This window comes from Eublepharis macularius, chromosome 15 (assembly GCF_028583425.1).
Source record: "Eublepharis macularius isolate TG4126 chromosome 15, MPM_Emac_v1.0, whole genome shotgun sequence".
NCBI lineage: Eukaryota > Metazoa > Chordata > Lepidosauria > Squamata > Eublepharidae > Eublepharis > Eublepharis macularius.
The window spans coordinates 47,913,539-47,937,336 of record NC_072804.1 but is presented as its reverse complement, the minus strand read 5'-3'; the positions used below and the strand labels follow the sequence as shown (position 1 = coordinate 47,937,336).

The 23,798-nt window shown below is 45.5% G+C and overlaps 2 protein-coding genes across 2 annotated transcripts; both read right to left on the bottom strand.

The window, feature by feature from the left end:
• Window positions 1-3,568: 3,568 nt before the first annotated feature.
• LOC129342952 (protein NKG7-like) lies at window positions 3,569-8,848 on the bottom strand. The gene is made up of 5 exons (XM_054998909.1): window positions 8,799-8,848; window positions 6,131-6,366; window positions 4,778-4,924; window positions 4,487-4,621; window positions 3,569-3,627 (listed from the first exon to the last, which is right to left on the bottom strand). Exons 1-5 carry the CDS (start codon window positions 8,846-8,848, stop codon window positions 3,569-3,571), a joined length of 627 nt encoding a protein of 208 aa, XP_054854884.1.
• Window positions 8,849-11,950: 3,102 nt separating this feature from the next.
• On the bottom strand, window positions 11,951-16,063 carry LIM2 (lens intrinsic membrane protein 2). Its single transcript, XM_054999915.1, has 4 exons — window positions 15,889-16,063; window positions 14,488-14,637; window positions 13,629-13,763; window positions 11,951-12,012 (listed from the first exon to the last, which is right to left on the bottom strand). Exons 1-4 carry the CDS (start codon window positions 16,061-16,063, stop codon window positions 11,951-11,953), a joined length of 522 nt encoding a protein of 173 aa, XP_054855890.1.
• Between the last annotated feature and the right edge of the window lie 7,735 nt (window positions 16,064-23,798).

Below are 23,798 nucleotides of genomic sequence, written 5' to 3'. Positions count from 1 at the left end.
ATGTCAAACCTCAACAGTTTTTTGGTGGAAATTAGTGTGTTGGAAGACTGAACTGATCGAATATTTAAGATATCTAGAAATTGGGGAGCCTGTTAACCCTGAGGTACCCTAGCAGCATTCTCAAGACAATGAAGTTGTTAAACTTAGTTTTTTTCAAACCCTCCTGACCTAGGGTTGCCAACTCTGGCTTGGGAAATTCCTGGACATTTGGGGAGTGGTACCTAGGGAGGGTGAAGTTGAGGATGGAAGGAATTTGATGACACCCTAGGACTTCCGTTTCTCCTAGGCGCTATGGTATACCATAGAACCTACCCTACCCTCTCCAGGGGAATGAATCTCTGTAGTCTGGAGATCAGCAGCAAATCTAAGAGAACTCCAAGCTCTACCTGAATGTTGGCAACCTATCGCAACTAGATAAGCAGAAGTTTAATGAGAGGTATTTTGAAAATCTTCAGGATGGTCTTGACGATAGTACATCTCACTGTCATACTTCTTCCCCCTGCACCCTCAGGTCCAGCTTTTACAATAGCTTAGGGACTTACATCACATTCCTGGAAGTCCTTTAAGACTTCCCAAGCCTCTCTCAATCGTTCACTAATCAATCAATCAATCAATCAATCAATCAATCAATCAATCAATCAATCAAAGAGTCTGGATTTTGTTTTGTTTGCTGGAGGTTGAGCTGGAACTCATGACAGACACATTCCGAGCTGGTGTTCAAGTTAAGGTCAAAGGACACATGACATTACATCTATTTATCACGTTATTTTAGTCCCAGCCTTCCTCCAAAAAGCTCAGACCACTGTACAGTGCTATCTCATATTATTCTAACAGTCCATCTCATGGGGTAGGTTGGGCAGAGAGTCTGAATAGTCCAAGGCCCCCCAATGATCTTCTCCTCTGATTGCGAATTTCCATGGCATTACTTTACACATCATGTCATACCCATGCTGGGTCTGGGACCCCTACTTTGTGTCACAGTTACATCTGCATTGAGGAGTCTTCTGAATTCCCACGTGTGCAGAGCCTGTTTTAGATGGTGGCTGCAGCATATGTGCAAAAGAGCTTCAGCCTCCCCCCTCCCCCAACCCCATTTTTCTGACTTGAAACAGGCCTGGAGTCAGGCAAAATATGTGTGGAAATTGAGGAGGACCTGCATTTTTAATGTCTTTATTTAAAATATTTTAAGCTGACTTTCTACCTTGAAAAATAAAAACACATTAAAATATATTTTAAAATATAATTTTTTGTAAAAAACGTATTTTAAAAATATAATATTTAAATATATATTTAATATAAAATATATTTAAATATTTATTTTTAAAATGTATTAAACATAAAACCTCAAACATAAAAACCTCAAATTCAAAAATCATTATCTAAAACAATTAATAATTAGTAAACTAATCAAATGCAGTTCTGAATAAAACTGTCCTCAGCTGCCTCCTAAAGGCTGAGAGTGAGGGAGCTAGGGGCACCTCTCTGGGCAGGTTGTTCCATAATCATGGAGCTAGCACCGAAAAGGCCCTCTCTTGTGTACCCCATCAGACGAGCTTCTTTAATTAATAACAACAACAACCGATTTATATATCCTTCAAGACACCTTAACACCCACTCAGAGGGGTTTACAAAGTATGTTATTATGATGCTCACAACAATCACCCTGTGAGGTGGGTGAGGCTGAGGGCCAAGCTACACATGACGAATGACACTTGAACAGCAAGTGTATTTCTCCCTGTTCACTTGCCCTCCACTCAATCCACTTGCCGTTCAAGTGTCATTCGTCATGTGTAGCTTGGCCCTGAGAGAGCTCCAAGAAGCTGCGACTGACCCAAGGTCACCCAGCTGGCTTCAAGCGGAGGAGTGGGGAATCAAACCCAGTTCTCCAGATTACAGTCCCGCCACTCAACCACTACACCAAACTGATGAGACTGTTGGGAGGGCCTCTCCCTGTGATCTTAACTCCCAGGCAAGAACTTACGGAAGAGGACAGCCCTTCAGATACCCTGATCCCATACTGAGCTATCATTAGGATGTCAGATGAAGATCTTGGACACAAGTGGGAATTTGAATCTAGGTCTTCCAGGTCCTAGTTTAACATTCTAACCACTACACAAGACTGGGTCTTTGAGAAACCCATTCTTCCTACCCGCTCCCTGTTTGTGGTACCTATTATAGCATGGTATGTGGATCCATTGCACCAAGTTTTCCACCATTACTCCAATTCTGGGAAATGGACTATCAGAGGATATTAGGAGTGCTTCCATTTTACTGCTCTTCAGAAAACACTCAAGGCAGCCAGGTGACATGACACTGAATGGCTAATTTAATAAAGGTAGAGCCATGTACCGCTAGGAATTGCACTACTTGAGAATAACTGTAGACATAATCATGCAACTTGAGTGAAAATTGACTATTCACCACAAAAATGTGAATTAAAAAAAAAACCCTGCTGCCTTCAGTCTAGACGTGTAAGTAAGTTATCATCAACAGCATCTGAGTCTGTGGAGAGAAATTCCAGTTTGCTCAGGTGCCTGCATGTGGATGCCAGAGAAAATTGGAGCATGAGTTAAGGCTTCCCACACCAGGATGTATTCAACCATTTTCTCTGTGTGTGAGAAGAGGCGCAAAGGGATTATAGGAGCAAGTGACATGCAGTGTTTGCTCCCCTCACAAACTCACCTTTCTGCCCTGGTGTCTGAATGTAGCCATAATGACTGCCCCACAATCATCATACCCAGCCAAGCAAATTTTGAAATCAGGCTTCTCTGGTTCTAGTCCCAACATTCCATCCACTACAGCAGCCTGCCTCTTGAGTTAGTTTGGGAACAAGGATTACCATTTACCCCTTCCCTCAGCACCAATCCCACGCTTTTGTGAAATTGAAGAGGGGGGGGGGTTGCAGAAAATGGCCTCCATAGTGACTCTGTAGGAGTTCCCCCATATCTCTATGGTTTTTATCAAATGGGTTAGGAAAGATTCCTAGAGTGTCACCTGGAAGTAATAAAACATCCTCCCCAATCTTCACCCTCCCCAGGAACCAGTCTCCAAATCCGCTGGCATTTATTAAGGCAGTGCTGGCAACCTTGTTGGAAATGGTGCCAGAAAGAATTTAAAAAATCATCAAACAGGTTGATACCAAAAAGAGACTCTTTAATGTACAAGCAAGATCTAGAAAGATCCCTGGGCAGATGAAATTGGGAGGGGAGGGGGTTGAGGAACCCGATGGGGGCCAAACATTGCTTGAAGGATTCTGGGGCCACTAAGCAAGTGGCATTATATTCATACAGGTCCTGATTTCCCAAGTGTGGTTTCTTGCCAAAGTCATATCCACAATACATATCAGAGGCCCACATCACTCCACAAAACCCACAGTATTTATCAGAGCCTCACATCCCTCCACAAAAACCACACAGATGCACACAGCTGTAGCCAACGGCCAGGCCGGCATGCACAGCTGTCCAGTTTTCTCTCCCTGTGCTCATGACAGCTGCCCTCTTGGGGAATTTGGCCTGACTCATTCTTGATAAAGGGAATCTACAACTTTGTATTCCAAACCTTCTCGGACTTAACAGTCAGAGTCGCTCAAGTTTTTCTGTTTGCAGTAAGCAAAGAAATGAGCTGCTGCTGTTGACACAAGGGGAATAAAATGTCTCCTGAGAATAGGGAAGATGGCGTGTGCTAGTCCTCAAAGGAAACGGCTTTCTTACCCTGAGCCCCCACTATGACTCTCCACCTGCATCTACAAAATGGTGGGATGATATGCTATCGTTGCACCGTAGCAAGTGTCTCCAACTGGACTGTCTTCACCGCACAAGGAAACACCATCATAAATTATTGCTGCAGACACAACAAGATTGCCTTCTCCAACAATGGGTGACTGCAGTCCCAGAGGATAGCCATCATTAACCCTCACTAAATACAGCATTGCTTGACAGTCCATGAGATGAGAGCAACCAGACTCCTGTTGGCGGATCTGCAGGCAGCTGCGGCCGAATGGACCCGCCGTCTCATGAAAGGGACGTTCTGTGCGTGATCATTATTATTATACCTTGGAGACAAAGAGAAAAGAAAGAATATTAGGACTCCAAAGGCAAGGAGTTATAAAGGGAAAGGTGCATCTTTACCACAGAGAGGAGCTAGAGAATTCAGAGAACTTGATAGATTGCTGGTTATAACACTATTAACAATATCTGGGTAGGGAAAATGGTATTGATGTGGAGATAATGGGGGCGGGGACATGCTGGTCGGCTACCCAAGCTTGGGAAGTTTGCAGAGATTTGCAGAGGGTGCTTGGGAAGGGAGGAAGCTAGGGGGTACGTGATGCCATAGATGCCACGCTCTAAAGCTGCCATTTCCTTCACAGGAACTGATCTCTGTGGTCCGGAGATCAGTTGTAGTTCTTGAAGAACTCCAGGCTTCACCTGGAGATTGATAACCCTAATTCCTTCAGGTGTCTTGGGGCCAGCTGCAAAGCATGACTCACCTGTTGTGATGTACATAGAGATGGAGGCCCAACCCAGTCCATAGGAGGAACCAAATATGATTAAGTGCTGGATGTACTGCCTTTTACTCTTGTGCACCGCTGTGAACACCGAGATGCCAATCAAGGTGAAGAAACCTAGGCCAAAAGGAGAGATGAGAATGTGCTTCAGAAGAATGTTGTAACCCCTCCCATCCACCAGGGTTTCCATACTTATCTCCTCTTCACTGAGCATTGATGGGAAGAAGCTAGGAAGGGAGGCCAAATAGGAAGGAGCCCCGCATTGGCGGTTACCTGCAGTGAAGCTGAGGAGCCCAGCAACCACCATGAAATAGATGGGGCCCACGGACGCATGCTCGAAGGAGATGCAAATGAAGATCAACGACACCAAGCCACAGAGGACAGCCATAATGAGAAAGGCTCTGGTGACGTGGAGGAATTCTGTGAGGGAGGAGCAGAGAAGAAGCATTTGCTAGACCAAAATGGCTGCAGAGGACTTAGAATGGCTTCCAAGCAGAGATTCCATTTCCCATTAAAAACAAAACAGGGAAAGGTTTCTCCGTTACCCATCGGTAGGAAATTAGCACAACCAAGAGTGCCACCCTACTTCTACTTCTAAACCCATCATCTTCCATGGACTTAGAATGGTGTAACTCTGTTGAGGACTGAACATTTGGTTGTCTGAAGAGGCCCCGGTGTAGGACAGACTCCGTAGTCGTCCCTTGTGGGCCATGCTCATTCTCTTCTAGACTCATCACTTGGTGGTGCCAAAAGCCAATTGCTCATTTGAGGGAAGGAAATGGCTGCTTCGCTCCACCCTGAGCTGGCATGCTTACATGGACTTCGTTAGTGTAGCCAGTTTGGTGTAGTGGTTAGGAGCAGCAGGACTCTAATCTGGAGAGTCAGGTTTGATTCCCCACTCCTCCACTTGAAGCCAGCTGGGTGACCTTGGGCTAGTCACAGCTCACTGGAGCTCTCTCAGCCCCCTCACAGGGTTGTTGTGGGGATAATAATAACATACTTTGTAAACCGCTCTGAGTGGGCATTAAGTTATCCTGAAGGGTGGTATATAAATCGAATGTTATTATTAATAACATAATGTAGGAAGAGCCATGCAGGATCAGACCAGACATCTACATCTAGTGCAGCATTCTGTCTGCACAGCGACCGACCAGCCACCTCTAGGAAGCCCAAGTCCAATGTAAATAAATTGGCGTAGTGTTGCCGGTGCTGTTGAGAATTAATCAAGCAGATTCTAGAACAGAGAAATCCGTAGCAATCCAACAGGCGAGTTAGAGATCCATTAGGTTCATTTATTGGGTTCCTTTTTCGAATTTGGCATTTTCTCAAAAAGTATATGATAACAGGCCCAAGGCTAGGGTTGCCAGATCCAGTTTGGGAAATTCCTGGAGATTTTGGGGGTGGAGCCTGGAAAGGGTGGGATTTGGGTGGGACGTCAGGGGTGTGTGGTCTCAGTAGGGTATAATCCCATAGATTTCACTGCTCCAGTCAGCCATTTTCTCCAAGGGAACTGATCTCTGATGCCTGGATATCAGTTGTAATTCTGGGAGATCGCCAGCTGCTACCTGGAGGGCAGCCAAGGCGCATTTTTGAGGCTGGAATTCAGCTAGCAGTGGTCCATCCTACCTGGCACACGAAAGGGAAAGTAGCGGCAGCTGGGCTCTCGGCACATCTCCCAGAGGCCGGCGTGGATCAGACCTTGAGGGGTTCGTTCCGTCACCCAGTAGGAAGTGGTCAGGGAAGTAAGCAAGATTAGCAAACTGCAAGCGCTGCAGATGGCACTGCTGATACGGAGCGGATGGGTCAAGACGTCCATGTAATGGTTAGAAAACATTTCCGAGAGAGTGGTAAAGGATGGGTCCCTGGAGGGGAGGAGGGGGAGAGTCAAGAGAGCACCATTAATGCTGAAGGATGAGCAACCATACAAAAGAGGAAAGACCCCGTGTTGAGCTTTGATCTTCGATCTTGTGTTTCTGTCTCTGAAAGGGTACCATTGCCCATTTCCTACGAGCCAAGCTACAAGTGACAAAACAAGAGGGGGAGTTCCACTTCCAATACAAGGATACACAGAAAGAAAAGAAGTGGAAGAAGCACAATCGTAATCACAAAATACAATTATATTCCACAAAATTACAATTGCAAACTCCACAAACGTGCAGAATCACAATTCTTCCGCCACAATAGGTAAATATGATACAAAAAATTCAAGCCGTAATACATATAGGCAATAGGCTATATAGAGGTACCAGTCAAGAGTCCAATTAAAGACCAATCGTGGTCATATCAAGTAACAGTGTGAATGCGTATACAAAAGGCAGTGCTGCAAGCCTGACGCAGGTTGGGCACTTGTCAGCTTCCCTCAAGTTTTGATGGGAAATGTAGGCATCCTGGTTTTACAGCTTGGCTCTCCATTACAGCTGCAAGACCAGGATGCCTACATTTCCCATCAAAACCTGAGGGAAGCTGACAAGTGTCCAACCTGTGTCAGGCATCACTTGTAGCTTGGCTCTAAGTGAGCTGCCGATAGGGTTGCAAACTAGGTTGGGAAATCCCTGGAGATTTGGGAGGATGGATCTTTGGGGAGGGAAGGGTTTGGGTATAGGAAGGAGCTCAGCATGGTACAATGCCTTAGAATTCACCTTCCAAAGCAGCCATTTTCTCCATCAGAACGGACCTCTATCATCTGGAGATCAGTTTAATTTCAGATTTCCTGCCCTCCAGTCCAGAGACGGGGACCCTAGCTGTTTATATAAGACTTTGGGGGGCACTGCCCTCAAGAAAGAGGAGTCATATGCATTGACCATGTTATATATCACAAAATGCATCTAAAATAATAAAAGAACGCCTCTGTTTTCTCTGTCTTGCCGGCCATGGCAGGCATCCAAAAATAAAGTTAGGCATTTCAGAACCGGCTTCAGGATATTCAGGGGAATTGCATAGCCAAAAATGAGGGCAATCAGACGAGCTATCTGCAATGGAAGTGTTACGGGCTTTTTTTCAGCTGGAACACAGTGGAACGGCATTCTGGAACCTCTTGAAAATGGTCACGTGGCTGGTGGCCCCGCCCTCTTATCTCCAGACAGAGGGGAGTTTAGATTGCCCTTCGTGCCACTGAGCGGCGCGGAGGGCAATCTCAACTCCCCTCTGTCTGGAGATCAGGGGGCGGGACCACCGGCCATGTGACCGTTTTCTCCAAGGGCAACCCACCACCTCTTTTCCCAGAAGAAAAGCCCCAGAAGTGATAGTTTACTTCCTCATAGCCAAGAAGGTGGAGTCCGTGCCACCACCTCTGCCATACACACCACTTCAGACAGTGGGCCAATGAAGAAACCTTCTTGTGGCCGAGGCTTGCTGGAATAATATTCTGGAGGAAGTAGCAGAGAGGAAGCAGCTGTATGGAAAATACTTTTTCATTACTGAAGAAAAACATATCCAAAAATCACTTTGGGGGGGGGGGGGGGTAGCGTGTGGAGCAGGCAGGGAGAGACCCCAGAAAACAATCTTGCAAGTGGAACTAATGAGGAGGTGGGACTAATTTCATATAAATACTCATTTTCAAGCCTCAGTCTGAACATATCCCTGCTCCTTTCTGAATATTTCTTTGTTCCTTTCTCAGCTTCTAGACTTGTAGGGCACATTCATAAAACACTTCTGGGGCTACCAAATGTCACTTGTTCTTTCAGGGTGGGAGAGACACGTTCCCCATCAACTTAAGAATAACATTTCCTAAGTTTTTAGAAAAGAGTGCCAGCTCTGAGACAGAAGACACTTGCTCCCAAGGGCCACATTCTCTACCCAGTTTCAGGAGTAGCATTCACCTTGCCAGTCTCCAGTTGGGGGCTGGAGTTCTCCCAGTATTACAACTGATCTCCATGCTACAGAGATCAATTCCTCTGGAGAAAACGGCAGCTTTGGAGGGTGGAGTCTATGGCATTATACCCTGCTGAGGTCACTCCCCAAACTCCTCCCTCCCCAGGCTCCACCCCCAAACCTCCAGGTACTTCTGGGGACAACTGCATTTATCTCATTAAGCTTGTGGACATGCTAACTTTCACCTTTTCTGAAGAGCAAGATTTGGGTCTGCTCTTAACCTTGGCTGTTGTACTTGGTGGCCTCTGCTTTCCTTAGTTCAAACCATCTCAACCATGGCTTCTGATGGTTCCTCCCATGTCCTCCACAATCCCTGGTTTCCCCTGCCCTGTTAACAGGATGCTGCCCATAAAGCCTGGCCACACCATGTCTTATTTCCTGTTCTACCCTTCCCACTTGGCTTATCTCACAACAAAGGCCAAACCTTCCTTCAGGACTTCGTCCTGAACCCATCGCCTCTGCCTCTGCTGCCATCTTTGGGATATGGTCGTGGAAGTGACTGCTTCTTCCCTAATGCACCTGGTTGTCTAGGTTACACCTCCAGCTTGTGTTACTTTGGGCCAGAGTAAATTCTGACCAGTTGGGTTCTTGGGGCATTCTACCTACATGGGTTCTAACCAATCAGTTCCTTGGCCTTCTAGACATGGATTCTAGACCTATGGATTCTGACCAATCAGTTTCTTCGGCCTTCAGCCAATCAGATTGATGCTGCCCAGTCATGGGAGGAGCACCATCAACTCTTCTACAGGTTTTCATTCTGGCATAAAGGGGATGCTGCTAGTAACCCTAGCAGATAGCAGTTGATCACGGTTAACTCTGCTAGGGTTAAGCATTTCCTTCTTGGCTTTTCTTTTACCTATGGCTACTGATCGCTCATCTTCTTACAGGTCCCATTTAAGCTTGATATTTGCCCAACTGTAGTGGACCAACTCCTACCCATGGCTACAATCCCCCATGCACAAGAAATTGAAAAGTAGGAGCTAAAAAATGACCAGAAAAATGGTATCTATATCAACACTCTAGGAATTCTCTGTTTCACAACGGTCTTCACCACAGAGATAAGGGGAAATTCTTCTGCATTACCCAGAAGTGACATCATATCCTTCCCAGACTCTTCCCTTCCCAGGGACACCCTCAAAATGTGCCCTCATTCACAGAGGCCATGCTGGCAACCTTAGTTCCGTTGTCATTTGTGAAAGTGATGTTGTGAGACTTTTGTTTGAGGACCTCCTGAAGGCTCCACGCAAGTGGTTTATTTAGCTCCCACATAAAGGAACACTTCAAGAAATCTACTGGATTTACTCTGTCAGATATGGAGGATGGACTGCGCTATCATGTAAATACAAAACATGGGCATCCGTTCCATAATTTTCATGATATATTCAGAGATCCAGTATTGTATAGTAGCTAAAGTGTTAGGCTACAACCTGGGAGACCTGGATGTTTACTGGGTGACCCCAGGCCAGTCACACACCCTCAGCCTTACCTACCTCACAGGGCTGTTGGAGGAGCAGAGAGCAACATAAGCCAATTTGGATCTCCATTGAGGAGAAAAGTGGGATATAGGCCGTCGTCACACGGGCTTCCATTTAGCGCAAAAATGGCACAATTTATTGGCAAACACCCACCTTATTCCAACACTGATGCGATTTTCTCTCTTCTGCTTTGTGCTTGATAGTCGCGATATTTTGCGCCTCAGTGTGAATGCCTCACATCGATGTTTTTCCCCTTGCCACGCCATAGGCCCAGACTTTTTTTTCTCTCCTCAATCCCAGAATCCATTTCTCCCGCAACTCCCCTTTTTTTTTGTAATAATATCCTTATATCGCTATAACGACATCACACAATGAAAATTTTCTGCTGAAGAAAACAAGTAAAAATGACTGAATTGCCATTAGAGAAATTTTTATTTTAACCCAAAACCACACCTCGCTAAAAATGGCCATGTTCAGTCATTTTCCAGGTTTTTTTTTAACATTACGTTAATTACGATGTTATCTAATGTTATTCCGTTATAGAGGAATTAAACGCCAAAATTTTTTTTTAAAAAAGGGGGGGGGGGGAGCTGCTTCTGCGCCCATTAGAGAGAACGGAACAGAGCGCTTAGGTGTGGACAGCTGGGAGCGTGAAGAAACGCGAGGTGACCCAAAGAAACATTACTGTGCTAATATCAGCGATGACGGTATATGCTGTAAATTTAACGGAACAGATGCCCGTGTGACGACGGCCATAAATAAAGTAAAACAATAAAAATAGGAACAAGAGTTTGCCCAATAGCACCTCCTGGTGTTGGAAACGTGACATTGCTCATTTATGAACTCATTTTTTGGCTGTTTTAGTTTCCGTATCCAACTATGTTAAAGAGGAAATTGCAAAAAAGATCCCATTGTTGTATTAAATAAAAAAGTATTGAGAACTGCATACGGTAGATTTTGGAACAATTGCAAAATGACTTGGTTGGGCTGTATACATAACAAAATTATGGGACACAGTAACTGTGATGTTAACTGTTCTTTGGGAGAGGATGGATTTTCTGTGAACCAGTTTGGCCTTAGTGGTATGTTTCAGCAAAAACAACCAAGAGTCTGGTGTCACCCTAAAGAGTAACACATTTAATACGGCATAACCTTTTGTGAACCAAGAGCCCACTTCATCAGGTATGCAAAAATAAAAAACAGCTTCTTTTTGAATATCATGGTGGATTTTTTTTAAACTTTCTACAGTCAGGAAACATTTTGTACATTGACCTAACAGTGGCATGTTTGCTACACCTGTAAAAAAGTGTGTGTGTGTGTGTTATATGTTTGTTACAGAATTCCCATCATCTACAGAATGCTCTTGGGTATATGACCCTCCATGCTCGAGAAATTGAAAAGCAGGAGCTAAAAAAATGACCAGAAAATGGTTTCAGTATTTACACTCTAGGAATTCTCCATTTCTCTATGGTCTTTACCAGAGAGATAAGGGGAAATTCTTCTAGCATTACCCAGAAGTGACATCATATCCTTCCCAGACAACTCCCTTCCCAGGCACACCTTCAAAATCTGCCCACATCCCACTCCCTGGTCACTTCCTGCTGGCTATGGGCCAAGGCTACGGGACTTTACCTGAACTGGAAGTGGCACCTTAAGGTGCCTTCAAACTCTTTGGGCTTTCCCTCCTGAATTTATTCTTTCTAGGCCCCTCCTCAGTGCAACAATCTATTTCACAAGGTAAGCATGGAGAGATAGTTTTGTGCAGTTTCCAACATCTACTTGTGAGGTGCAGCGATCCCCAGTACGGCACTCAAGGGTGCCATGGTGCCCAATTGATGACACGCAGGGATCCTTGCCCACCACATCTAACTTGACCCTACATGAGAGCTGAAGGCTGGACTGAGATTTGAACTCAATACATTAAGCTCATCCTCTACACCTCCAAGCAAGAACAGAAACAGGTAGAGAGATGTGTTAATCTATAACTGTTGGGCCATTCAGCCTTTATTAAGGGAGTATTTTCACCAGAGGCTCGGCCTGCTCATCCAAAACCGGTGAGAGTGTAGGAACATCGCCCAAAGTCAGAACAGCAGCTGTCACTTCAGCGGGCCCCGGCCAGCCGCTGACATTCGTGCATCCTGTAGGCACACATGTAAAAAATACCTGCAAGAAAGGAGATAGGAAATAACAATAACATTATAATAATAACATTCAATTTATATACCGCCCTTCAGGATGACTTAACACCCACTCAGAGCGGATTACAAAGTATGTCATTATTATCCCCACAACAACAATCACCCTGTGAGGTGGATGGGGCTGAGAGAGCTCTGAGAGAGCTGTGACTGAGCCAATGTCACCCAGCTGGCTTCAAGTGGAGGACTGGGGAATCAAACCCAGCTCTCCAGATTAGAGTCCCATGCTCTTAACCACTACACCAAACTGGTGGGGATGGTTCAGTGCTATTCAGTTCTTGCAGGAGGCATCACACAAAACAATAAAGGCATAGAGAGTCAGACTGGTTACCTCAAAAAAGAAATCAACCCAGCAGGGCTGTATTGTTAAGGTCAAGTTATTTACAAAATAGTAAAGAAGAGTCCAGTAGCTCCTTTAAGACTAGCCAACTTTATTGTAGCATAAGCTTGTGAGAACCACAGCTATCTTCGTCAGATGCATGGAGGGTATGAAGAAGCGGGCCAGAGATATATAGGTGGGGAGGGGAGGGGAAAGAGGGTGCAGGGAGTGAGGGCCATGTAAATGCAAATCAGTTGCAAAAGTCATGAAAGAGGGGGAATGCGCGACCCAGGTTGGGTGTGACCCCTTCCCTCCATTGCTGAATCTGAGTGGAATGCCTGAAGGCAGTTACTTCTGGTAATGAGATAACCAGTTACAGTATTTACAGTAATTATTTACAGTAACTAAAAAGTTACAAAGAGAAAAGCCGGCTGTTGAGTGGATCAGAAATGCTTCAGCTCACTCAAGGCTTAGCCCCCAAAACGGGGGAAAGGAAAGGATTTTTGCCAGCACCCTTTGTCCCTAGTATTATTTATATGTTGGATTTATATCCCTCTTTCCCTGCAAGCGGACTCAGGGTGGGTCACAAAATCATATTAACAGCAATTGCAGCAATATATAAATACCATAAAATACTATAAAATAGAACTTAAAACCATATAAAGTAATAAAACAGTAAAACAATAAAACACAGACCAACAAGGACCTCTCTGACGTGGCAGAGCGGTAACTTCAGTATATAGCACCGTGGGTAGGCAGAACAGATCTGTTAGGCTTTGGAAGCAGAGCAGACCAGGGCTGATTCCAGACGGCCCTCCCCATCCCGAAACGTCGCGCGTCATCGCGCGAGAAAACACGATATTTCGCGTTTTCCGCACGACGACGCGCGACATTTCGGGATGGGGAGGGCCGTCTGGAATCGGCCCAGGCCAGGGAGCCAGAGGCAAGCGGGATAGTTCACCAGCTCCTCAACCATTCTCACAGGCCCAGCGGAACTGCAATAAGTCCCGCAGGGCCCGTATCTCAGCCGGGAGAGCGTTCCGCCAGGGCTGAGAAGGTAGCACGAAAAATTCTGTTTCTTCACCTATCTCAATGCTACAGAAAGAGTTTCCATTGGCTGGATGTAAATATTGAACTTGGTTGAGGGAAATATTAATCTGACCAGGGATAAGGGTGGTTGTCGCTGGGGTTCAAGCCACGGCAATGAGCGGCTGCCAACATTTTTTTTTCTTTGGGCTACCCTGAGGGAAAGGAAGGGGAAATACCTGCAAAGAAGGTCATCAGAAGGGCGACCCAGCCCAAGATGTAGGACCAGGAGAAACGCCACTCGCCAAAGCGCTTCCCCAGGAAGTTGACGGTGACCCCCGTGTAAATCCCCATGGCTAGGAGGACAAACAGGGCTGAGGAGGGGAGAAAAGAGGGAAGAAGATTTGTCAGTGTAATGCACATATGAACACCAGTCTAAACAGACATTTATTTATTTAATTAAATTTAGATTTCACTCTCCCTGCAAGCTGGCTCTGCGAATCACACCCATTGCATAAAATGCAATGGATACAACAGCATAAACAGTAATATCAGCGTAATATAATCTATTAACACAGCTGCACACACATTGTACAACCCATCATATATCAGCAAAACCATGGGTCCGGTGGCAGCTACCAGATGATCAAACGGATCGGGGGGAGCATATGCCCCCCCATGGCAAGGGGCCAGATGGGTGGCTCGCCCGCCTAACCACAGTATGCCTGAGCCACAGCTAATAACGTGTTTATTTACTTCATTTGTACCCTGCCTATCTCCCCAATGGGGATCCAAAGCAGCTTACATCATTCTCCTTTCCTCCATTTTATCCACATAACAACCCTGTAAGGTAGGTTAGGCTGAGTGCACACGATTGGCCCAAGATCACCCAGAAACCTTCCACGGCTGAGTGGGGATTCGAACCTGGATCTCCCTCTAAAATGGTGGCAGGTGCTTTCAGGAAGGGGAGCAAATGAGCCCGGAATTGGTCTCCCGCCCTCCCCAGTGGCCGCCCAATCGTAGGCATGTTTCTGTGGAGGTGGTACCCAGTGGTTCCGCTTTGAAAAGGGACTGCAAATGAGAGGAAAAGGCACCTACTGGAAGCAAAAAACAAGATGCCGGCTGCAAAAGACCTGTTGAAGCGCTGGAAGGTGGAGAACTGGGCAAAGGACAGGATGCCCGTGATGATGCCCGCGAAGCAGGAGAGGCAGGACAGGATCATGAAGGCCCGGGTAGCGTTCCAGTAGGCTACGGGAAATAAAACTGAGAGCAGCTCACATAAATGTTGGTCAAGAGGGATGGGAGGGGGGGTCGTATTGTCCCTTTCCCATTCCGTGGCATCTCTGCTGGTGGCAGCTGCACAGCTTTGTGCTCCTTATAATACTGTTCCCAAAGAAAGCAGCCCACTCTGTCAGAGGAGACTTTTACACAGTAATGTCTACAAGTTTAATCCCCATCCTTGATGACCCTCTAAGCAGCAAGTTTGTTCCTGGACTGCATACCTCAGTTCTGGGTTCTTTTTCTTGATCTCAGCAAAGTGTGGCCAAGATGGCTATTAAAAATATAAACATGAACTGACTCACGAAGCTGCCTTATTCCAAGTGAGCCTTTTGGTCCATCTAAGTCATTCCTGTCTGCTCCGACTTGGCAGCAGCTCTAGGGTTTCAGGCAAAGATCTTTCTCGTTACCTGCTACCTGATCCTTTTAATGGGAGATGCCAGGAATTGAATCTGGGACTTTCTGCGTGCCAAGTACTAAGTACCTAGGGATGTTCAAGTGCAGGAATGTATGTATAGTCCTCAAATCACGTGCAAACTGTTCTTGCTCAGTGCATGCGAATGCTGCTTTCATGGGAGCTCGCTTTGTGTCACTGCGTCTGCAAGTGATTCCGGAGAGCAAAGTACCAATTCCGCTCTGCTTTTGCTGTGAGAACAAGTACTGGAGGCTCCTTTGACTTGCCAATTTGCATTTCTTTAAGGTGTGAGAAAGAGTCAAGATCTGCGTATCAATGAATGGATGAGGGGGAAACTTGGATATTTTTAGCAGCTGAGGAGGAACGGATATAGAACATGTGAATGTATTGACATGTAGCACATTGAAGTGTGATTGTGCAAGTGAGTGCATGGAAAATAGGAGAGGGGACAGATGAAATGAGGTTCACTTGAGCATCCCTAGGTATTTCATAACACATAGACTGTTTGAGCCAGAGTTAATAACAGCAACACGTCAATACCTTGTAGCCCTGCAGGGTCCTCAAGCACCTTAATGATGTAACGAACACCTCTAACCATGTGCAGAGTTCCTTCCCTTCCTATTAAGTGACCCTACCCAAGTCCCAGCTCCTTCACTTTTGGGGTTCAAAGGCAGGACACTGCAGAGTAGATGCAACATCCAGGCAGGCGGAAAGGTCCACCCACCCGCACAAACAAGCGACAGAATTTGCACACATGCTTGCATGCCAACACATTCCCGGCCGTCCAGCTCGGAGCAGTCTCTTACCAATGCTCTCCATCTGCATGTAGCATTTCCCAGACAAACAGTATCTCCAGAGTCCCTGGTGGGAGAAGGTCCCGGCGAGCCGGTATTGCATCCAGTAGTCAGTGACCGTAGAAACCACAAGGAGGACGTTCCCCACGGAGGCGCAGAACAAACCGCCGCCCATGAAACTGTACATCCTGGTCTACTTTTGAGAAAGCAGCAGCAGGCTGAAAAGTGGGGCTTAGAAACAAAGGGGACGGTTACTCTCTAGGCACCCTGACAGATTTCAGTACATTTTGGAAGGGCGGGGGTCGCCAGGGCCAATTCTCCAGCCAATAACTGCATAGGACAACGTAATGGATAGTACACTACACAGGCTTATTTTTGCTACGCCTCTCTCCACAATCGGTACCCAAAGCTGGTTACAACATCATTCTCTCCTCCTTCATTTTTATCCTCACTTCACCCCTGTAAGGTAGGTTTGGCTGTGAGAAACTGACTGGCCCAAAGTCACCCAGAGAGCTGTCCTATCGGTGAGGATCCGAACCTGCGTCTCCCAGGTCCTCGTCTGGCATGCTAACCCCTACACCACGCTTGCGCGTAACGTATTTCTTTGTCCCGCGCTTTTGTGCCCAATGGGAACCCAACGCAGCTTACACAAATGACAATGCAAGGGAAATAAATGCAAAGAAAATGCAACATTAAGAAAAAGGCATCTTCCCCTCTCCAAACCATCCCAGGCTAGGCTGATATCCTTGGAACTGATCCAACAAGGATGCGAGTTGCGGGCACAGCGCCAAGGGCTGCACTGGCTCCCGGCCACGAGCGGCAGAGCAGACTGGTTTTGGTGGGAGAGCCAAGTGCCGTCGATGGAACTTGCAAAAGTCAGACCTCTGGCCAAAGGATTACGATGCGTGAGGTTCGAAGACTCTCGGCCCATTCTGGTCGCCCATCCCTAGCCCCACCCTGTGGCTTACCTGTGTATCCCGGAGCTTCTTTTCCTGCCGCCTCTCTTCTTAGCTGAGCTGACCTCTCCCCAACCCTTTCCCAAACACCCCCACCCCTGCAATCTGCTGACTCTGCCCAAAATGCAGCGTACCTTACTGAGAGTGAGGGGCGGGGGCGGCACAGGGGCTGATCGTTCCAGAAGGCAAAATCTGCTCTGACAGCAAACTGCCTCCGGCATTCTGAATGAAATGTGCTGACTCTCTCCAGCCAGAGAGCTTGGGCCGCTAGGCGGGCATCAAGGGTAGCGGGGATGATTCCCCCTCGCTTTCGGACTCTGCACCTGGCTGCATTTTCATCCATCCATGGGGTGAGGGCATCTCAGCAGGGTGACAGAGTGCAGCAGTGGAGGGGGCTGTGGCTCAGCGATGGAGCATCTGCTCAGCATGCAGAAAGCCCCAGGTTCAACTCCCGGCATCTCCAGTAGTGGGTGATGTGGGAGACCCTGACCTGACAGCCGCTGCCAGTCAGAGCAGGCGATACTGATCTTGATAGACTTGAAGGACTGACTCAGTAGAAGACAGCTTCTTCGTTAAAGGGCCCTGGCACATGGACGGAGCATCTACTTTGCATGCAGAAAGGCCCTGGTTCAAGCCTTAGGATCAGGCCGAAGGGGCTGGGAAAGTCCTCAAAAGCTGCTGTCAGGATTTATTTAGGTTAAACTGATTGATATAGTAGCTTAGAGGGAGAGAGGGAAGAAGAGATAAGGAGAAATGTCATGTAGCTAGGTTCAAGGAAGCTAAATACTTAATAATTACCTTTTTAGTTTAAAGAAACTTAAATGTTTTGCTTGTTTTATTCCTAAGGTTTTTATATCTGCACTGTTTATATACTTATTGGTGGTATAAGATTGTTTAATTTTCAATTTACTGTCTCAATTTTGCATAACTTTTATATTATGCACTTACTTTACTCTGTTTTTGTCTTACTTTCATTTCTTTAAATATGTTTTTTTTAAAAAAGAGCAGCTACCAGTCCGAGCAGACAATACCACATTTGATAGACCAAGGGTCCGATTCGGTATAAGGCAGCTTCATCTTGTGACATCTCCTTTGCCTACAAAAAATTCCAAATCAATCCACAACATGTCCAGTGAAAAGGATTAGAATGTTGGACCCGAGTTCAAATCCTAGCTGAAGTCCCTGGCTGAAGTCCCTTTCAGCTCAGGCCTACCTCATAGGGTTTTTGTAGTATAAAAATAAGGTAGCCCAATAGTAGAACATCTGCTTGGCATGTGTACTAGGTAGTTCTATGTTGTCTGTTAGTCCTACAATTGCTTGTGCTTTGTTTCAGCATCTCTTCAACTCTGTATTGGATTTTTGCTAATGCTATGTCTTTGTAAACTTGCATTTATTTAACCTTTGGCATTGTTTATTGAAATGTCCCTGATATTGACTGTATTAATCTCACACTATGTAATCCACTTTGAGTCTCAGTGAGAAAGATGGACTACAAATAACAAACAAACGAAGTCCCAGGTTCGATTGGCATCATCTCCAGCGCAAAGGTTCATGTGCGCCACCTGGAGGCCCTCAGAGGAACGACAGAAGACTTATTTAAGACCTTTCAGGTTAGTAGCCGAGTTGGTCTGTAGCAGAAGGGCAAGATTTGGGGTGAGTAGCACATTCAAGACCAACTAGATTCCCAGGGCATGAGCTTTCGAGAAGCAAAGCTGAATCTGAGGAAGAGAGATTTGACTCTTGAAAGCTCATATCCTGGAAATCTATTTGGGTTTTGAATGTGCTACTCACCCCAAATCTCACCGCCGGTAGTGCACCAGCAGCATACAAAGGTTTCCTCCCAGGGAATGTAAGTAAAAAGCCAGCTGCCTGCTCCGAAGAGCTTGCAAACTGATGGCAAGACCAGGCATGCCAGCAGCAGGCCCCGGTGAAATCCTAAGCATGTTCGTTCAGAACGTCTTCCCATTGAACCCAATGGGACCCACTCCCTAGAAAGTGTATTTAGGACTGCAGCTAGAATTGGGTATTAAATGAGCAGATCAGTTTTATGTTACAACCTGCACTTCTAACTACTGGTAAAGGGACAGCTAGAAGGGTCTGTCTAAAAGAGGAATTCCGTGTAATGAATATTGGGCCCTCTCCTAAGATCACCTGGGAGGAGATGCTTGGAAATGTTCCACAGCTGCCTTTACCAAAGAGAAAGCATTTCTTCAGCATTCTTGTGCTCTGTAGCTTCTTGTTCCAGCTGTTTTCCCTACCCAACCGCACAAGCACATGGCCAGTGGGTCATTGTTCCACAGCCTCTTTGGCAGTAAGAAATGCACTCAGGAGCACAGGACAAAGATGCAGAAAATCTATAAAGTTTGTCCATAGAATAACAACAACAATAATAATAGTAACATTCAATTTATATACCGCCCTTCAGGATGACTTAACACCCACTCAGAGCGGTTTACAAAGTATGTTATTATCCCCACAACAAAACACCCTTTGAGGTGGGTGGGGCTGAGAGAGCTACTAGAAGCTGTATCAAAAAGAGTCCAGTAGCACCTTTAAGACTAACCAATTTTATTATAGCATAAGCTTTCGAGAATCAAGTTCTCTTCATCAGATGCCTGATCAAAACTGGGTCAAAACTGGATCAAAACTGGATCAAAACTGATCAAAACTAGAAGCTGTGACTAACCCAAGGTCACCCAGCTGGCTTCAAGTGGAGGAGTAAGGAGTCAAACCTGGTTCTCCAGATTAGAGTCCTGTGCTCCACTACACCAAACCGGCTCTCAAAAACCACTGGATCTCAAAAACCACCTTTTTAAAAATTGGGACATCAGAGTGTGTTCTTGCATTTAGCCACAGGAGGGAGCCAGTAGATCAGATTTCATTAGCACTTTCTTTACTTCATTTATTCTCTGCCTTTCTCCCCAGCAGGGACCCAAAGCAGCTTGCCTCATTCTCCTTCATTTTATCCTTACAACAACCCTGTGAGGTAGGTTAGGCCGAGAATCAGCAAGCTTCTATGGCAGAGCAGGGATTCAAATTTGGGTCTCCCAGTTCCTAGTCTGACACTCTCTACACCAACACAAGCTCTCCTTGAGGAAGAAAACTGCTCAAACTTCTACAGCTTAGTACAACTTCATATTTTTTGCACCCGGGTACCATCCACTCACCTATGTTTTTATCCCACCTTCCTCGAAGGAGCACAGAATACATGGCTCTGTCCTCCTGCAGTTTATCTTGCAAGATCAGATATACAATCCTGCAAAATCAGATATACACAGTGACTGGGTCAAGGTCACCCTGTAAACCTCAGTTTCCCTAGCCCAATGCTCAAATTGCCACAGCACACTGGCTCTTTAATCTGACATAATTCATTCTGCAGTCCTTCCTGGACTCCATGTTAAGGCTATTACAGACACTGCAGATTTAAGGAATTTCTCATCATGCCGTAAACAACCACTGGATTGGCCCGCTGCCTTATTTCTTACCCTTTAATCCACCCTTCTTCTAAAGAACTCAGGGCATCAGGCGAGCCTCTCCCACGTTTGATCCTGACGAATCTGAGATAAGGTTGCTGTCTTTTGCTGCAGCAGCCGAGATGATTTAAGACAATTTTGTGAAACTGAACGTAATGTGTCCTTTTTTTACTGCTGATTCTTCTCCCTTAATCCCACACACATTGCTGTTTATATCTATTTCTGTATTTTGATTGTTTTAATTATGTGTATGATCCATGATTTACACCATTTTGCTTTTCGCATGGTGTGCTCGCACAGGGGCCCCTTCCATACAGGGGTTATCTACTGAAGTGAAACGGCAGTTTTCAGGATAGCAAAGGAAATACTTCACCATGCAGCAGGTGGTTTATGGAACTCACTGCCACCAGCTGAAGAGGGTGCAGAACACACTTGGCTTTTTAAAAGGGCATTCGAAAAATTCATGGAAGATAGGACTCTCAATGGCTGCTGGCCATGATGTCTAAACGGAACCTCCATGTTCAGTGGCAGTATACCCATCAATATAAGCACTGAGGTCAATAACAGGGTGGTCCTAGGCTCCATTTGCAAGCCTTCCAGCAGTATCTGGTAGGCATTAGCACAGGCAAGCCCCATCTCCTAAGATCTCAAAAGCTAAGCATGGTGGGCCTTGGACAGAAATTGGATGGGAGACCTCCAAAGATCAGGGTTGCTATGCAGGGGCAGGCAATGGCAAACCACCTCTGTGAGCCTCTTGCCTTGAAAACCCCAGTAGGGGTCACCATAAATCACCTATAACTTGATAGCACTTTCCACCTCGACCATTTGAAACAGGATTCAATGGTGGACCAAACGGTCGAATCCAACAGGGCTGCCCTTACATTCACCAACCAAAACAAACACTGGTTACTAAAAAGAGGCAAGTTCTTCTCGGTTTATCAGTATTTACTCCCAAGATTTAATCTCTGGAATCTCTTGATCTTACTATTGCATTTAAAAACCAGGAACTCGGGCCAAACATACTTGGATAAACAGAGTCATAGACATTTCTAAAGCAATGCCAACTTTATTGCAGTAAGCATTAAATATCAAGAGCATCATATATTTAGAATACAACCTTCTGTTTGACCCATATGGCTCAAAAGAAACAAAAGATTAAGCCAAAGAAAAGGGAAGGAGGGGGACTCCCAAATGCATACACATAACCTTTAGTATGCTTGAAAAGATTACATAATCTGAACTCCAAACCAACAGAAAGAGATTTCTCTTAGGTTGTCAAAATAACCCAGTCCCACTACAATACATATACAGGGATATTTTCCCACTTTCCAAAAATAAACGAAAAACAAGCACCAACATAAAACCCATCCTCATCTTTTTAAAGTTTTTAAGCCACTAGGTTAACACACCTAGAATCCAGCCAAACAGTACTGCTAACCTAACAGATTCCTCTTAAACAGCCAGTCTAGACAGATAGATAAATTATGAAGCACAGAATTCCTGGGCTGGTACAATTTAAACAGCAATCGGGGAAATCAGATCTTTGTTTCCCCTGTATAAAATAAACCTCCTTGCATGCTGCAAAATGGGCACACCAGGGAGAAAGCAAAGCTACAGTCCCCTTTTTGAGAAACTAGTTTTCCACACATGCAAGTTTTTTTTTCTTTCACAATTTCCCTACCTCGAGTTTGAAATGGTAAAACGTGATCTCTGGAGCACCTGATTTTTTATCATGTCCAAACGGTCTTTGAGATTTTTGTTTAAAAGTAATTGCAAATCCACAAGATACTAAACTCACTGCAATACCGTTCCGACCTACAACTAACTCGACTAATATATTCAAGATGTTTTTAAAAATGAAACACTTATTTTCAAAGAAAACAAAACCAAACTCTTCCCAGTTAAGGACAAATACAGTATTTGCAACCCAATTCAAGTAAACTGTTTTGGTATAATCCTACTATACAGTGTTCCACTTGCTCTGTGGCTTAAATGAGTTGCGATTTGCCTTTCTGCTGAATTCAGAGAGTGGTCCCACTTTGAGAGCAGGGGGCAATAACAACAGTTTCAAGGCATAATTTCAATACAATGCATTCACCACTTGAATGCTTTTGAAACGAAAATGGCAATGTCGCATCTATAAATTGGTATGGACATGGCCAAAAAAAAAGTGATGCTGCTTAGCAACTAGTTGGGATTTACTCTCTCGCTCGTTGGTCCGTGTGGATTTTCAGCTCCAAAGCAGGACGTCTTTCCTGCATGAATCACATCCCATGTTTTCCCTTGGGGATCCATTTCAGAAGCATTCCCAATGGAGATCACTGGGTCAGAAAGGGCCCTAAATCTCACAGGTAACTTTCAGCCACAACCCTTTGCAGGACTAGGAAGAGTTCTGAGATACATAAATAAAGACCGATTGAAGGACTGTAGCACATCTGCAAACAGGAACGAAACTCCAAACATTTGGGCAACTAAACCACATACTTGGAACACCATTACCTGTTCAGTCCTGAGTCCTTTATGTAGCTGGCAAGGGTTTGAAGACTCTGCACAATCAGCGATTGTGAGTGTTTCATTTAAAGCGACGAAGCACATACCACGAGATCCGGGAACTCTCGGCCACGTCTCCGAGCCGTTAACCTATGTGACTGCATGCAGCAAGGAGACTGAGGTGGTATTTTCCAGCAGCATTTCAAGCCTCTTGCACAGGGCTTATGTCCGTGAATCTGTTCTGGACAAATCTACACTAGAAATTCAAGCTAGTTCAAAGCCAGTTCCTGAGTTTCATCCAACATGAGCCTTGGCATAGCAGTTATTAGCCATTTTAACAACGAATGGCTAAATGACATTTCCCAGGGTGCTCTGAAAGGAAGTCCTGAAAATTGCCCCAGTTTAAAACATACAGTGTAGGGCCCTCCCTAAACAGCCTACAGCCTCAAGACTGCTGCTTTCACACATGCTGGATAATTCAGTTTCAACGCTCTTTAGTGACTGCTTGCAAGTGAATTTTTCTGTTTCTGGCCATTTTCACACACTCTTAAAGGGACAGCTCACTCACCGAACACTGGCGGCTTTCCCCCTTGACTCCAGATGTCTCCGTTTGCAAAACGGCTGCAGGCTGTTTGGCTTCCTTTTTTTGGTGCCTTTTCTGGGAACGCACTTTTTGTGGTCCCTGAAAAGACGCCAAAAAAAACAGAAGCCAAACAGCCTGCAACCGTTTTGCAAACAGAGAAATTACGAGCGTTTCAGGAGTGGGCCGTCCCTATAAGGACGTGCGGAAACAGCCTCTCACAGGAAAATCCAGTTGCAAAAGATCGCTAAATCACTTTGGAAGTGGACTGAAAGTGCATCATCTGACGTGTGTGAAAGCAGGTCACACTAAACTTGTGAGTACTTGCAGCTTGCTCACAATACATGAGCTGGATTGGGGCTCCATTCACAGTGAAATCCTAAGCAGAGTTACTGTAGTCGAAGTCCACTGAAATTCAATGGG